Raw genomic sequence first — 17738 nt, forward strand, 5'->3', positions numbered from 1 at the left:
TAATGTTATAATATAATTAGAAGTATTTAAAGGTCAAGGTTCTAGTCCAAGGTGTTCAACCAATGTGCTCTGCATATCTCCATTTATGGAGCCAAAATATGAACGCTTACTGAGCATAAAATTTGTCAAATAAAAAAATTACACGAAGTGGAAAGCGTAGGAGTAGGCTAAAGTGTGTCGTGAGATTAAGGTAAAGCTGGCTGGGCATATAGCTAGACAGAAATCAGAAGGTGAAGGAAAGTAGTCACGATAGGCAGATAAGGGATATTAGAAAAAAAATAAAAATGCCAGATGCTCAATGTTTGCACAGCAGCATCAAAATTGGCTCTACAGACAGTAGGCCTATGTCCATTAACAATTGATATGAGCTGAAAATAACGATATCTTTGTGCAGGCCCATCTTATTGAAATTGCCAACTCCAGTAAGCCAGTTTAATTATATTGCCATTACAATGCACTTGCAATATAAAGTGACCATGTACGTTTTTGCATGTGGGTTTACGAGTCGTATGATGCGTATGTATGTATGTATATATCTATATAGCGTGCGCCCTGAATAAATTCCTAGTTTCTTATCATACAAAATATTTAGTGTCGATTTTCATAGATCACTTAAAAGTTATTTATGATTTATTATTTATATAATTATATAGCATAACAATATTGCGTAATTATATGTTCTTTTATACTTGTTGGGTATATTATTGGATATTACAAATATATAGGATGATACATTATCTATATAATATATGATTGTATTGACGTCAATACATATAATCAATCAACCTAGTAGTAAGCAATGTATTGTATAATTGTAAAGAAAAATTATTTTACATTAAAAAAGTTGTATAACTATCGTTGTATAACTTTGTGCAAGCTCGTCTGGGTAGGTTCCATCCATTCATCAGATATTGTACTGCAAAACAGTAGTACTTGGTATTGTTGTGTTCCGGCTTGAAAGGTGAGTGAGCCGGTGTAATTACAAGCACAAGGGACATAACATCTTAGTTCCCAAGGTTGGTGGCGCATTGGTAATTTAAGCGATGGTTAACATTTCTTACAATGCCAATGTCTATGGGCGTTGGTGACCACTTACCATCAGGTGGCCCATATGCTCGTCCGCCTTCCTATTCTATAAAAAAAAAAGTGACAAATCCGGTTGAGAACTAAATAGTTAAACTTGAAAACTAATAAATTACAAATAGTGTAAATAAAATTATTACTTACATTATACAACAGTAGCCCTATTATGTTGTTATTATGTATCGTATGTTATTATTACGTTCAATGTCGCATATCACTTTCTGACATTTTACGACCGTTTACTACGGTGAGTCTCGAGTTTTTATATATAAATGAAAACCTTAAAATGCCATATTTACACATGATTTTCAAGTAAATATTTATTTAATTATAAATTCTAAATATTTTAAAATATAAAATAACTTATTTATATCGCTTATGATTGTATTTCGGTTGCTTTAAAAGGATTAACATTCTTAAACTAAAGCGCCTGGATTAGAAGTCGCATGATAATAAAATAAGCCACCGACTAGAATTATAACAATTATTTGTTTGTATATAAGGCACGTGAGAATTAATAATATATTGATCTTTATGTACATAAATATGTTTTTATAAACACAACATTAAACTCATTCGTGATATGACTAACTCGTGTTATAATATGGTAAATATCACAAGCTTATATATGTTCTAGATCCCAAGGTCTTAAAAAGGTCTCAGTGTCCAAGCTACGGGCTTAGCTTCTCAGTAAAAGTAGGCGTAGATAGTAATCAATATCGCAGCAATGTAAATCGCCTGATATCACTCTGTTCTCCGTACTAGACCTAAATTCCATGGAAGCTAAGAATATAAATACACTTTTCAGGTTATGCTTAAGTGAATCATCATTTAAAAAAAGTATATTTAATGAAAACCGGTTCGAAGAACCGGCGAGAAATTCAGTAGTTACTCTTTTCAAACATTTGTAAACCTTTATCTATGTTATTAAAATACTATTCCGAAAAACAAGACATAAATTTTGTATTATGTATTTTTATTAATATCCTTACTAAAAAAAGCCGAGATGGCCCAGTGGTAAGAACGCGTGAAACTTAACCGATGATCGTGGGTTCTAACCCGGGCAAGCACCACTGAATTTTCATGTGCTTAATTTGTTAGAAACAAACAACAAACATCAAACATCGTGACATCAAAACATCGTGAGGAAACCTGCATGTGTCTAATTTCACTGAAAATCTGCCACATGTGTATTCCACCAACCCGCATTGGAGCAGCGTTGTGGAATGAACTCCAAACCTTCTCCTCAATAAGAGAAGGGGAGGCCTTAGCCCAGCAGTGGGACATTCACAGGCTGTTACGGTACGATATATGTTGAACATAAGTACATACTAGTCTTAAGTCAAATTATAGATGAAGTTGAGAGTGTGTTTGTATAATTACAATTCTTTGCATAATTTTTTTTATGTATGTTATGAAATATATCATTATTCTAGTAAACTTATAATACTGCAAGTATCGGACTTAAATCCTAGGTCATGGTTAAAAAAAATGTTTTTAATATTATCTGCTATATATTTTACAAATATTGCCCAGTCAGTAATGACACACTGCTTTAGTTCAAACAGATTTTTTTTTAATTCCACGCACTACAGAACCAAAGCAAGGAAACTAAAAAAACATAAAGCCACGACCAAAGGCAGGCAAGACCCGAGACGTCACGGTATTATGCGGAATCCCGATCCCGTGACGCCCCCGAAGGGACGGTAAGGGTACTGGTGTGTTAGTGGTTATTCCGGTACACTGGACGTTCCAGGCACGGGCGAGTCTCACATATCCCCACTTCTTCTGGGAGAAACGCGGAAATGGGTTTTTATAAAAAAAGGCACAACCCAGCAACAAGCAGGACGTGGGTGGACAGGTGGACGTGTCGTGATCAATAAAGTCGCAAGCATTAGCTAGTTTTAACTAATATTAATATATTAAAATCGATGCAAAAAATAACAAAGCCACATAGGCACAGTTTGTGATTTATTTTATTTGATAAATAATTAATATAATGTAATTTATTTTCTTTAAAATAATATATGCAAATACGGTAAGTGTAAAAAGTATTCGTTCACTGGGCTTTTTTACAAAAATCAGTGTATTTAAATACACTACATATCTAACAATATTTATTGAACAAATAAATGTTCTGTATTATTCTTATCTCTATAATTCCAAAATTAAAAACTTATAAATTAGAATATTTTAGTTTCTAAAACAAAAAATAGCGGATAAATAGGATTCCAGACAGCACAAAAACTATTTGTACAATATGTTACCAATGACAACATTTGGTCTTAGATCGGAAACACTATTTGTATGCTTGTTCACATCGTTCGGTTTGGGTCTGGTGACGAAAATTCTATATTTCATTCACGTTTTACTTGTCGAAAATGAAAAGAAAGGCTATAATTACTGGTGGAAGAGCTTTGTGCAAGCTCGTCTGGGTAGGTACCACCTACTCATCATAAAGGCACGCATACAATCAGGCCGAAGGGACATAACATCTTAGTCACCAAGGTTGGTGGCGCATTGGTGATGTAAGCGATGGTTAACATTTCTTACAATGCCAATGCCAATGGGCGTTGGTGACCACTTACCATCAGGTGGGCCATATGCTCGTCCGTAGTCGAAGTGGTCGACCATACATTATGTAGGAACCAAAATTGTGTACGAATCTTTTTTGTTCTGTTCTGGAATCTCTCAATTTCGTTATATTTTTATTTTCCAAACTAAAATATTCTCATTTATAAGCTATTTTTGTTTGGAATTATTGAGAGAACAAGAATTATTAATGTTTGTATTCAATGTGTATTGTTCAAAAAAATTACACATTTTTTGCCTAGTGTACAAATACTTTTTACAACCACGTAATTGACGGGTCGGTTGGCGTGGATACTTGCTTTTCACGCCAAAGGTTGTGGGTTCGATTCCCACCCAGGACAGACTTTTGTATGCATGAACATGTCTGTTCGTCTTGAGTCTGGGTGTAATTATCTGTATAAGTATGTATTTACAAAAGAAAAGTAGTATATGTAGTATATCAGTTGTCTGGTTTCCATAGTACAAGCTCTGCTTAGTTTGGGTGCTGATGGCTGTGTGTGAATAATGTCCCAGGATATTATTTATTTATTTATTATATAATTATTATACAACAAAAATATAAGCTGAAACAAGATTCTGTTTCTTGTTTATAATTATATAAAATATTTTTAACACCGGTATGAAATAAAAGAGACTTTACTTATAACTAATTATTTATTATAAATATTTTCAATAAAATATATCGTTTTAAATATAACATTACAAAATACAGGTACGTAAACATAACAGACGTTATTTTAACAATTAATTTGTAAATAACTTGTATTTTAATAACATTATTATTTGTAACAACAGTCAGCCTTACGTCCTCGTGAAAGACTGAAAATTCTTACAAAAATCTCGTATTTAACATTAATTTGTTCATGACTTACTTTTTTACGTTTACTTGACATTACTCGTTAATAACGTTACTTATGGGTTATATATTAATCTGTATTTACATAGTGTGAAATAGTTGGATGTCAGCGTTGCATAATTTCTTAAAATTAAAATATATGTGCAAAGAAATGAGCAACGTGTGACGTTAATTCTTTCTTCATAAAAAAAGTTTTAATTGCTAATAATTCCATTAAGAGACTATTATGAAATCAAAATAGCCTTGAAAATGTCAAATATTAGGCTTTTTTTATAAAATCATAATTACATAATAGTTTATAAACCTCTCATACATGTACATAATCCTATGTACTTAACCCCATAAATGCATTTCCACACCAGTCGACCTGGTTAATAAATATTTAATATTGTTTTCTATAATCATGAAGCGGCAACCGTTACGGTTGTTCGTTCATCTGGGTTAACAGTTATAACCGTTGAGGGAACAACGTTACGTACATTACCGTTATTTGGCACTGTATTTACGTTACTTGGCACTCCATTTACGTTATTTGGCACTCCATTTACGTTATTTGGCACTGCATTTACGTTACTATTGGCACTGTTTTCATGTTCATTGTTCGTTGAATTTGAGCTCTGTGCAAGCGCTGCTGTGATTGGTTGAGTTATCGGTTGAACTGGTGGTTGAAAGCTCGGATAGTGAGTTCCGACTACTTCATCATAGCTAGGTGGTGCCATTGCCTCTGTAATGATAAAAATAATACTTTAATCCGATAATTCTGAATATCCTTTTATAATATCTGCAAAAGTGGATTTTTTTAACTAAATACAGCAGCTGATAAAAAAGTGTCTACAGACGTCTATTATGTTTTAATATGATAAACTATTTCCGTGGATATAAATATATTCATAAAGATAAAATAGATTAATCTTAAATATTATCTGTCGCGCGTAATTTGAATAAAGCCGAGCTTTGCGCGTCACTTATTGGAATATATTGGGAAAATCTTATATAAGCTATTCATGGTTATCTTTATACTCTCGGGATAGTCTTATCTCTATAAATAAAAGAGTTTATGAAAAAAATTATCCTTATTTAAAAATCGAATACTTTTAATAATCTCCGGATACCGCAGCCCACGTAATATTCATTTTCTCCCTTCCTTATCAGCTAAAGTGTGATAAGTATATTGTTCTCAAATATATATTAATATTGTTCTTTAATAGATAAATAATTTAGCGATAGATAAAATGTTTCATTCTCTGAATAATTGCATATTTATCAGTATGGAATACGTAAAATTGTGACGTTATTATGACAGTGCACAGTAATTCATAATTATAGATAATTACGATGATGCACTTGAACTGAAATAATATAGGTATAAAAGACTTCAAATTTAAAAAGGTTTTATATATTAAAAAGAAAAATATATAATCTAATACAAAATAGATTTAACTATTGAATTAAGAATGAAACATTTTCGATGTCACAAAATGTCTTTTCAAATCGGATATTCTTTGATTACTAACGTTGGAATGGAATAAAGCGAGGTTTTTACCTAATGTTACGTATACTTGGTGGTACCAACCATTAATCTTTTTATTGTCAAACAGCAATTAGTATTAATAAGTTTGAAGGGCAAATGTTTAATTGTAATTGCAACAAGGGACATAACATCTTAGTGCACAAGGTTGGTGGCGCATTAGCGATGTAAGGAAAGGTTAATATTTCTTACAGCACCAATGCCAATGGGCGGTGGTGATTACGTAACATAAGGTGGCCCATTTGCCCGGGCCAAAAAAAGACATGAGTGGCATTGTACCTAAGATGCTGGACGCCTAGATGAAAGGTGTTTAATTTTGACTAATACCTATCTGTATTGCAATGGTTTTGCAATAGTGGAATACCTATAATTATATTGAATAAAGAATTTGCATCATGACAACTTACCATATTTGGGCGGTGGGGGTAAATTGGCCGGGCTGACGTAAACAGTTGGTTCCGACTGTGAATCTGACGGTCGCTGTCGAGAGCCCATGTATGTTCGTCTCTGTTGCGAGTTGCGCGTCTTTTGCCCTGTAATTAATAAACATTACATGAACACATAACATAATTTTATAAGAATCTTGAATTTATTAAATATGCTGTAACATAATATATATTACTTATTATTATCATACTATGGTCTTTAATAATAAAATAGAATGTTTTCTCTTTTTTGGGTGGACGTAGGACCGTTTGTTTCCTTAATAACTTTTTACGTTGAATATTTGATAATGTTTAAAATATTAGTATAATAAAATATGTAATTGTTATCTTTATTTATGATTAAATATTGATAAAGCTTTAAAAATTTCATGGAAAATTTATACTTTTTTATCGCTCTGAACCATATTACAATAGCATGTAGGTTTATATTGTTTCACATTAAGCCCTTAAAGAAATATTATTACGAGTGTGGAGGAATAGAATGTGCATCTCAGTCTGCACTCACACTTATGTATTATAATACTAGTTTCTCCTCATAAGTTAGTTAATTCTGAAAACTGGCAGCTGTTGCTAAAATTCGGTTGTTGCGATAACAATATTATAAATACATCATTTTTTAAATTAAGAATATTACCAATCAACCATCAAGTCATATCAAAATTTATTTAAAAAATAGATGAAATAAACGAAAATCTTAACGTTGAGCTTGGATTAGCCGTAAAGCTATTATTTGAAATCTATCGTATGCTGTAAGAATGAATGATGTCAGAAGCTGCTATGAATATGATCCTAGAGCCCTATAGAATGGAAGTTGTGGAAGAGCAGACAATGCTAAATGGAGAAGCTCATTAGAAAAATGAATCAGACTCAAAATAATGAGAATCAAAACCAAGAGTCCTCATGAATCTAGACTGCGGAAAGTCCACCTCCGGAATTTAAAGACACTGCGCCCGAGTGGACGAGATGAAAAGTTAAGCAGTATTGTAAATAGCATAACACCAGAATCAGCGACAAAGAAGAAGCTATGAAACCTCAAGGCGAGATCTCTTGCAAAAATAAGGACAATAAGGAACTGCACCCCTTAAAAGATAATTGTTGTCCACCAATGTACTTCGTTAATTAGTCGATTTTAACTTTTATATTATAGCCCAAATTTAAAGTTAGCCTAACTTCAGACAAGTTAACTTAGAATATAGTCTTACAACGATTCGTTTTTAAGGTTCGTTTTATTGCATACATTTTTTAAACTACAAATGTTGCTTTAAAAACGTTCTCGTAAATACGGACCTTGTGAATGTGCTCTTAGATTAAGCTTGTTTACAAATCCACTGTCAAATCTAAAGTTCATGCCCGACGTCACACAAGGATTATACACCTCTAAGTCTTCTAAGCTTCAATCAAAATATTATAATACGTTCAGAGATTAACTAAATTTTAGCAAATTAACTTGGATTAGTAATCGGTAGATTGACGGTCGATGATAAAAAGTTGTTTTTTTTTAATTTATCTTTTTAAAATAAAAATATGTATAAGGAAAATTGTTATTAAATTATATCATAATAATACTTATGTTTATTCCATTTGCGTAACAAATTTACTAATGAATCTTCATACTTCAATATCTACGTGGAAAAAGTTGAATTTATTAATAAACGATTATCGTTTATGAATAAGTTAATGGTGTAATAGTTTACGGTATTCATACCGGATTTATAATTTTGATGACTGCCTCTTTAAATTACCAACTAGCCCAAAAAGCTGCAGAGCTCGAGGTCTGGAGTTGAAACAACGCGTCGTGCCAATGAAAAGTTATCAACTTTATCTGTCAATTACATCTGGGTACTGAGGCTTGTAAAGTTACAAGCCTCAAGAGTATGTTAACAATGCCACTTGGCACCCTCAGAAAGCACGTACGGACCTGTGCTTGAACTGTCTCCAGTAGTATCGGTTTATCGTCATAGATAATGAAATTAAGCGGAATATGTATGCACCCAAATCTTTGAGGATATTTATATCAAAAAGCGGGAATGTCTATGATATATAGTTCCTCAATGGTGGACGACAAAAAATTCAATAATAGCTGAGTTTTTCAATAAAATAAGTAAAATTAACGTGAAGAGTAAATTAAATTTTAATTAAATTTATATGAAGATATAAACTCCTCTTAATATTTTTATGATTGTTCTGAAAATCATATCGCATATATATCTCATTATATTTATTCTATTTAGTTCAGACGTTATTTTCCTGTGTTGCTATAATAATATGATCAAAAATGACTTTCATTTACGATATAGTTAGACGGACGGGAACCACCCGTAGACATTGGCGATGCAAGAAATATTAACTATTCTCATATCGCCAATGCGCCATCAACCTTGGAAAGTAAGATGTTTTGTTCCTTGTGCCTGTAGTTACACTGGCTGTTTAATGGTAGAATATCTAATGCGTGGGTGGTACCTACCCAGAAGAGCTTGCACAAAGCTTGAAAAGTGAGTTACATTTACATATTACAGCCAGCATAATATTAACAAATTGATTTCTGTTATAATTCAATTGACATTGGATTAATAAACGATAGCTGATTGTCTAATCGTTAGATTTATTAGCGTATTTGTTCTTTATCTCTATTTAAAATTCTTGGGTTTTTAACGTTACCTCAGATTCGTAAGTATTACTTTGTTGAATTTAGACTTCAATTATCATATTTGCCTGCAGTCATTGTATGAAACACTATAAATCGAAGACCATAAAAATGTTTATAGCCACATCTATTTGCGTCTTAAAAAATAGTATTAGTGTCTTAAAAAAAGACTGAACAAATAGATGAAGTTGAAAAAGAGGGATTACAGCACCCAACTAATAGTAAAAACCCACGAAACGAACGTTAAAATATGAATTGTCTATTCTTTATATTATATTTTAAGAACTGGCTAGAAATTCAGTAATCACTCTTTTTAGACAATTAAATGACAGATAATTTATTACAATTAAATTACAATGTACCTTGCATTGAAATCAATGAATAATAACTCGATGTATTTGGTTTTAAATACAATAATTATAAGGTAAAATATTACGAATTCATGTTTGAACAGTTCAAACCAATTGTAGCTTTAATTTTTACAAATATTTTAAAATGTACAATCCAAGCCGCTTACATGATAAAAAAAAAGTAAAAATGCTTATACTATAATTATTTGTTTAAGTAAAAAATATAATAAAATTAATCATACCTAATTGTATCATTCTTCCAGCAGCTATTATTATAGTTATAAATATAAAACACAAACAGGACAGAGTTATATACCACACGAAACTAACTAGTGGAGTGTGTATTTCTTCGTCTTTTTGAAAATCAACAGCACTTATATTCACAGATTCATTTAAAGATTCCATTTTATTTATCTTCTAAATTTAAACTAAAATTCTAAAACTAAAAAGTTTTATTTTTATTTTTTTAAACACAAATCGTTATAGAATACGTGTACGAAATACGTGTGATTTCGATAACCGTTTCTTACATTTCGTTATGCGAATATTTTTTATCTGTGATCGCGACGACAGTTTCAAATGCAGTCTATTTAATAAATAAATACTGTTTACAGTCAAACGTATTTATATCACGTTGTATTTTATCGTCGAGATTACGTTCAATCAAGTGGATTACTATATAGTTCCTCAGGTAAGACTATGACGTCTGTAGGGACCTAAATTACTTGTCTAATCTATGTTTATTAGGCTATAAGAATTGTTTTCATTTAGTTTTATATCACAGTGATTTATTGCAGAGATATTGAGGTATTTGACCGAGATCTCTAAAATATATTTATTATCTATTTATTTTATTGTAACACTGTCAGTTATGTTATTTTTTTCTTTTATCCTACTTTCGTTTTATCTGTGGATTTAGAAAATATTTGTTTTTTTTTGTTTTTAAATTATTGTTTTGTTTCGTATATCAAAGGTGTAAATTGTTAGTCCATAAGTATATTTTTTTAGCAGGTGGCCCACCTAATGTTCCACCACCACCCATAGACATTGGCATTATAAGAAATATTAACATCACTTACATCTACCACCAACCTTGTTAACTAAGATGTTATTCCACATGTGCTTATAGTTACACTGGCTGATAAAGTAAGGTATAAGATATTAATTGGTAAAATAATAAATTATTTTCACTAAATACGACAAAAAAATAAAAAACTACTTACAAAACGATTTGTTGAGTCATAAAATATTCTTTGAAATAATGAGTTTGACACACAAAATGTTTAGTCATAAAATTGAATATTATCATTAATTTATCAGTTATAAATACGTGAATACAACTCCCAAAATACATTTGCATAATAAATAAAACCTTTTTTTCAACATTCGAGGATTTCAGAGTGAATAACAATATTATTAACCCTCCTGAACGAAATTCGGCCACAGCGACAATTTTAAGCGGAGATAAGACTACAAAGCATTAGATACTTTTTCTATATGCAAACCGTTTCAAAGAGAGAGCACGTATTTTTTCTCGCACTTATATATTGATAGAATGTTAATCTGATCAGACCGAAAACAGTCGCACATTACGAGTATGTAACATTGTCGACTATTACGAGCTGCAAGTTGAAACTGAGAACCTATTGACAAAAAAACCCTCAATTAGTTTTAGGCTCGACGCAGGATGTGAACAACGCTCATGTGACACCAACGATGGGAAATACTCGGATACTCTGTTCATAATTACATATAAGAAAATAAGGTTCTCCAGACCGATTTCAGTTACGGTGGCCAATCTCAAGAGAGGTTAGCCAACTGAGCTGGAGATATTATAGTGCACAAATGTGTGCGCAAACACAGGTGCACTCTTTATTCCCTAGCTCTCATAATCCGATGGGACGGCTACCCGGCACGACCGGAAAGACTGGCAGAAGACCAAGGCACAGTGTATACAATTCCAACTTCCAGACCCGGAGGTGCTACTGAGAACTTTCTGACAGAAAAACTCATTATTTTTTACTGGCCCGACCTGAATTGAACCCAGCACCTCCGACTCAGCGGCCTTATATCTAGGCCACTAGACCAAGAAAATATAATATAGACTAACAAGTAAAACAGTAATTATTGTGCGTGTAGTAACTACGACAGTACTGCAGATCAGTTGTTGCAATAAAACCTGTAATGATCTAACCTCACTCAACCGGAAGGCCAAGACTGCTCCAAGTAACGCGATAAGAGATCATAATATCAAATGTATACACAGAACGGAGACGTCGTTGTTTCCATGAAGTTGACGGTTACGGTACTTAATAATGTTACTCATGCTAGGTCCGTACACCTTGGTCGCGGATGAATGCGATAGAGTACCCGTAACCACGCCCCTTGTGGAGCGAAGAAACGCCGTGGTGGTTTTAGTTGGTATGAGTCCGACTTAATCCTCCAGCATCTCTGAGGCACCGAGATGGAGGCACCCATGAGGATTTCACCATAAAAAATGCTGGGTAGGTGGCTATCAATACAATGTCACAAAACAATAATAGTACACTATATAAGATTAATATGTAGATGTAATTATATAAAATTTAGATGTAGTTAGATACATATGTGTAAATAATTTAGTCGAAATTCGCAAATCGTGGAGCGAAACGAAACAAAATAAAAATAAAACATGCTAAATGGCACGGATACAAAGGCTGGAGAAATATTCAATAATAATATTATAAATATGTCAAATAAAAATCCACAGCAATGATAAAATTTAACGGTCTTGGCCACTGCTGATATTATCTTGTTATGCATATGGGATAAAAATGAGAAATCTATACTTGAGACTACGTCCTATTGTTTGAAACCAGTTCCTTCTATTTACTCTAAGCAAGGATATCGAAATGACTAATAAATTAAGACTAAGTTATATACACTACTGGTATCTATGTTTACTTGACGATATTCTCTATTACAAAAATAAACAATAGGCAATTAGGTAGTGACATATTGAATAATAACACGTTTTTAAAATTAGAAATTATCTATCCTTATTTACTCCCGTGAAACAATTTTATATAGATATCCGTGACGATAACGCTATATGATGTTTTCGTTTATAAAGATGTAAAAATAGTTCAAAAACTATCAATAACGTATTTTAGTCGCCACATTTTTTAAAGCCAGTTTGAAATGCGACTGAAAATTATTTTACCGTTTTTATTTCTTCTCCTCTTTTTGAAGAGAAGGTTTGGAGCTTATTCCACCACGCTGCTCCAATGCGGGTTGGTGGAATACACATGTGGCAGAATTTCAGTGAAATTAGACACATGCAGGTTTCTTCACGATGTTTTTCTTCACCGTAAAGCACGAGATGAATTATAATCACAAATTAAGCACATGAAAATTCAGTGGTGCTTGCCCGGGTTTGAACCCACGATCATCGGTTAAGATTCACATGTTCTTACCACTGGGCCATCTCGGCTCTCAAAATTATTTTGTTTAAAACATATAAAAATGTTATATCAATTTAAAAAAAGTAAGATTAAATACCATGTCATGTCATTTAATTTCCTACATATCCATAACAAATATCAGTATTAGATATTAGTCGATGTAATAACCTTTATAAGTAACAATAAAAACGCCTATATAAAAATAAAAGCAATTTTGCTATAACGTTAAATTGCTTCTAGCAATATATGAATGTTGGTTCACTAGAATTTGATTTTTTTATTGTAAATTGTTTGTATTTTGAGTTATGGCATGAACAAATTAGCGTCTTTATATATCCGGGACTCTGATAGTCCATGTTTAAAACCTAAGAACAATCAAGACAAAGACGTTTACAAAGACGTTTCTACATTTTGATAGAGAAATTCAGTTACCATCATGTACCACTACCGTTACATATAATGCGAGACAAAATAAATTTTTAAAGTGATAATAATATCCATAATTATATATTTGCTAAATTATTTCAAGTACACTGCGCTCCACTTTTATTTAGTTTTATCTTATGTATGGATTTTTGTTATCATGAAACAGCTTTTGATAAGATATTCACATTTTGATGGTACATTACCTAAAATTGCTGTACACTTATTTTTGGAAACCTAGGTAAATACCGTCACAATCACATATACATTCGAATAGATTTTTTTTAATGTTACTAATGAAATGTAATCTAATCTCAATGAAACTTGAAATTAATTTACAAGTAATAATAAAAGAAGTATTTATTTATTATAATGGCTTAATGATGTAATTTAATATCACATGTAATATGAACGATATTATTTCCTGGTTATTATAATATTCAACTAAAAGTATTACAGAAAGTCAAATAATTAAATATGACTTTTTTTTGACTAACATAAAATTTTATTGAACTTGAATAATATAAGATGGTAGGGTATTATGCAGTGCTGGTTGAAACCCTACCAAACGTGGTCTACCTCACCAATTACACAAGAGACATAACACAGAGACACATCCTTAGATCCCGTGGTTGATTTTGATCTATAAGTAAAGGTGACTACTTACAATCAGGCGGGTCATTTACGCTTTGTTTTAAAACCAATGTATGTAATAAAACTAATATAAAGTTGATAGAAATAATTAAAGAAATATATTACGCATAAAAATATGAGTACATTACCATTTTTAAAAGATATACTGACATCTATATATTCATAGCTGGACCGTTCGTGTCAAGTTTAATTTAATTATCAATTATATTTGTTTAGTATATTTAGGAGTATAAATATTCTGATGACCGTAGACTACACGTACAAGTATACTAAGCACGTCCTTTATCATACGAGCTGTTCCACGCGGTTTCACCGTGTTAAAAGCTACTACGTTGCCCTCGTAGCGTTATTTTATGTAAGCTAGCTAACATTAAAGTAACATTACATTTTTTTCAATCGAAATTATAAATCCTTTTATTATCATTCAAGCAAACAAAGTCTGCAGCTTTGTAAAATATTATAGATTACAAAGTTAGTCCATAATGGTGTGATTTATGAATACCTTGGATAAATACAAACTAACGATAGCTATAATGCCAAAATGAACAATTTTTGGTCATATGACTTTTATCATATCGAATATGATATAAATGATAAATCATTTAAACGCTCGGATATAGAGATTAGTATTAATACTACAAAAGCAGATTTTTACATAATACAGTATTTCCTTGCGTCTCTAAATGTTTCTATTCGACGACAAAATAATAATATGTAGTAAAATTATTACATAATATCTTTAAAAAAATAAGGTTAAAGTTTTTGAAAGCCATTCCTGTTTTTTAATTTATTTTTTTTTATCAGATAAAACTGACAAAATAAATAAAATCAAAGTCAAATAATATATACATACTCAGAGTAAAAATTCGTAGGCAGAAGAAAATTAGTATCCAGAGTAGCAACAGCGTTATTAACACCACCATATACCATAATGACACTTGGGATAAATTTACTTCATCTTTCTCATAATCTTTTTCGTTTTCCGAACTATTCGTGTCGTCATCAATGAAATCGTAGTTAGGAAAACCGTAGGGAGGCATTTTGTCACTGTTAACCACTTCTTCATAAAAACCGTCACTTTCAATCCGCTTGCGACACAAGCGGTATAAGTGATTCGATATTCGAAGCACTCACAAAAATTTACTAAAGCAAATTTATGGAATGTTTAATTACGAGCACTTTATACTTTTTTTATTATATTAAATGAACGACTGTAAATCTGTTCTTTGTTCATTTTGTGGTACAAAGAAGTGTCTGAAATACTTATATGAACAAAAATGATAATAATATCATAAGAAGTATTTCAACAACGGTTATCATTTGATATTGACATATCTTATTTTAGATATAGGCATATAGATATAGTTACCGATGTAATCTTTTACTGTTAAATCCATTGTGAGCATTTAAAAATAATGATTCATAATCATTTAACAAATATTTATATTTTGTTACAAGAATAAATCAAATACATTACGTCAAAGGACAAAAGTTCGATAACATTTTTTTTATAACAAAGTTATTATATATTGTCCAGAAATATTTAAAAATTAAGGGTTTTGTTTTAGAGGCTAAAAAACTTTTTGTATTTTAAATATAATGTGGTGAATAAAAGACATTTTTAAATCTACCAAGAAAAAAATAACTATTATAATATATTAACAAATTATTTAAAAGCCTGCCAAAAAATAGTAGCAATCCTAATACATGTCTTAACAAAGAAGTTGCTATTAAAAATTTGTAGGTCCACAGAAAAATATTCCTTTTTATTCATTTAAAAATGTACATCTTAATAGATTTTAGTTTTAGTTGTAAATATTACTCAAATTTCAATGGTTTTCGCAAGAATTTAACCTCAACGTTATTACAATGATTGCATTAACATTAACAGTGGGTATTTAGATATGATTAGGAAATGCTTGAATCATTAGTTACAAATTGACAAGAATGACAAGTTACTAGTAAAATGCTCTTTTCATTCGACCTGGGCATTGAGAGTATCCTTCATAATTGGTAAATAAGAACTTAACAATTCGATTTTGGTCTTCGATCGTTGAAGCTAACCTAATTTTATTCATCGCTATAAAATATAAAACCGACAGTGACAGTGCTCTCGACAGTGACAGTGACAGTGACAGTGACCGCACTGGAGCAGCGACAGTGCTCTCCTAAAACAGATTTAGGAGAGAACTGTCGCCTGAAATAATATCTATATGATATAGTATATATAGTAGTAGCTAGCTCAAGAACAGATGGCTTTAGATTTTAACCTTATTAATGTAATGTTAAAGTCGAGATGGCCCAGTGGTAAGAACGCGTGAATCTTAACCGATGAACGTGGGTTCAAACCCGGGCAAGCACCTCTGAATTTACATGCGCTTAATTTCTGTTTATAATTCATCTCGTGCTTTTCGGTGAAGGAAAACATCGTGAGGAAACCTGCATGTGTCTAATTTCATCAAAATTCTGCCACATGTGTATTCTACCAACCCGCACTGGACCAGCGTGGTGGAATAAGCTCCAAACCTTCTCCTCAAAAAAGGGAGAGGAGGCCTTAGCCCAGCAGTGGGACATTTACAGGCTGTTACTGTAATGTAATGTTATTGTTATCTTTCGGTGTGTAATAATATTATTATTATATAATGACTTATCAAACCAAAAAATATTAAATAATCTAAGTTATATGACGATATAATTAAACAACTAGAAAAACCCGCGGTGTTGCTAGCGTGGAGTTCAGTTTATGAAGTAATTCCTTCGAAATCTGCCATTTTAACGTACATAATACGTATTTGAATGATTACATAGATCATTCAAATAGGTATTATGTATTACATATTGTCTGAATCTGTCTGTATGTGTTGTGTTGTGTTTTGTGTTAATTGGCTGTAATATGACTATGATTGTTAAAGATGTCGGAATAAACATCACGACTAGGAGCTTTACTTTGTAAACCAATAGTTGTATTATGTATTATGATATAAACATTTAATTTTGATTCTTATTTGAAGCATGCGACGCCGAAGATCATAGAGTACAGATTATCAAAATAATTACCTATAGCTGCCACCTTGATGCACATTATAACGAATGACATCACAAGTAGAGTGGAAAATATTGATATATAAATAATACTGGTTGCGGAACCAATGTCTCCAGAATGTACCTCGTGACGATCAGTGATCATGACGACTGAATTATTTTTAATAAGCACAGTAACTTGAACAACTTTGAACTTCACTCCGCGAGTTATCACTTCGTTAAAACTATTAAATTCACTTATGAATGAAATATTTAATTTGGAATAACTTTCAAATTTAAACTTGGAACGATTTTCAAAATAAAAACCGCTGAAGTTTGAACAAATTAACACTAAGCTTATTTAAGCGAACTTAATATTAATAATTTTATCATTTTGATTTAAATTATTTAAATTGTCTACTTTCATGGAACGAAAAATAATATATAAATTTTTAACAGTGACAACTGTCAACGGTCTCGAAGATGATAAATTTTTAATAATTTCATTTATACGATTCTCACCCTTATTTTTATAACAATAAATATTATAATCGTATATCAAACTAAGAGATAAATTCAATATTAAATATCTATGGTATGTATTTCAGGTCCTTATTCGAATTGAATTAAGGTACATTTTACTATGCATGTTTTCAGTCATATGAATCTTTCAAAGGATTTTCTGTTTGTAGAGGTTT

The 17738-nt window shown here is 31.5% G+C and overlaps 1 protein-coding gene across 5 annotated transcripts in view; it reads right to left on the minus strand.

The window, feature by feature from the left end:
* Positions 1–4316: 4316 nt before the first annotated feature.
* The window catches only part of LOC126777701 (putative mediator of RNA polymerase II transcription subunit 15), a 42083-nt gene continuing 28661 nt past the window's right edge, over positions 4317–17738 (minus strand). For 4 of the 5 annotated variants that reach the window (XM_050500845.1, XM_050500850.1, XM_050500847.1 and 1 more), the window contains exons 2-3: positions 6467–6592; positions 4317–5255 (exon numbers count right to left, since the gene is read on the minus strand). In XM_050500845.1, the coding sequence (XP_050356802.1) occupies positions 4933–5255; positions 6467–6592 (449 nt within the window). In that variant the 3' untranslated portion in view covers positions 4317–4932. Of the gene's footprint in view, positions 5256–6466; positions 6593–9741; positions 9935–17738 lie in introns of those variants that run through there. The other variant, XM_050500846.1, reaches the window with a different exon arrangement.

Source organism: Nymphalis io, chromosome 23, assembly GCF_905147045.1.
Source record: "Nymphalis io chromosome 23, ilAglIoxx1.1, whole genome shotgun sequence".
Taxonomy (NCBI): domain Eukaryota; kingdom Metazoa; phylum Arthropoda; class Insecta; order Lepidoptera; family Nymphalidae; genus Nymphalis; species Nymphalis io.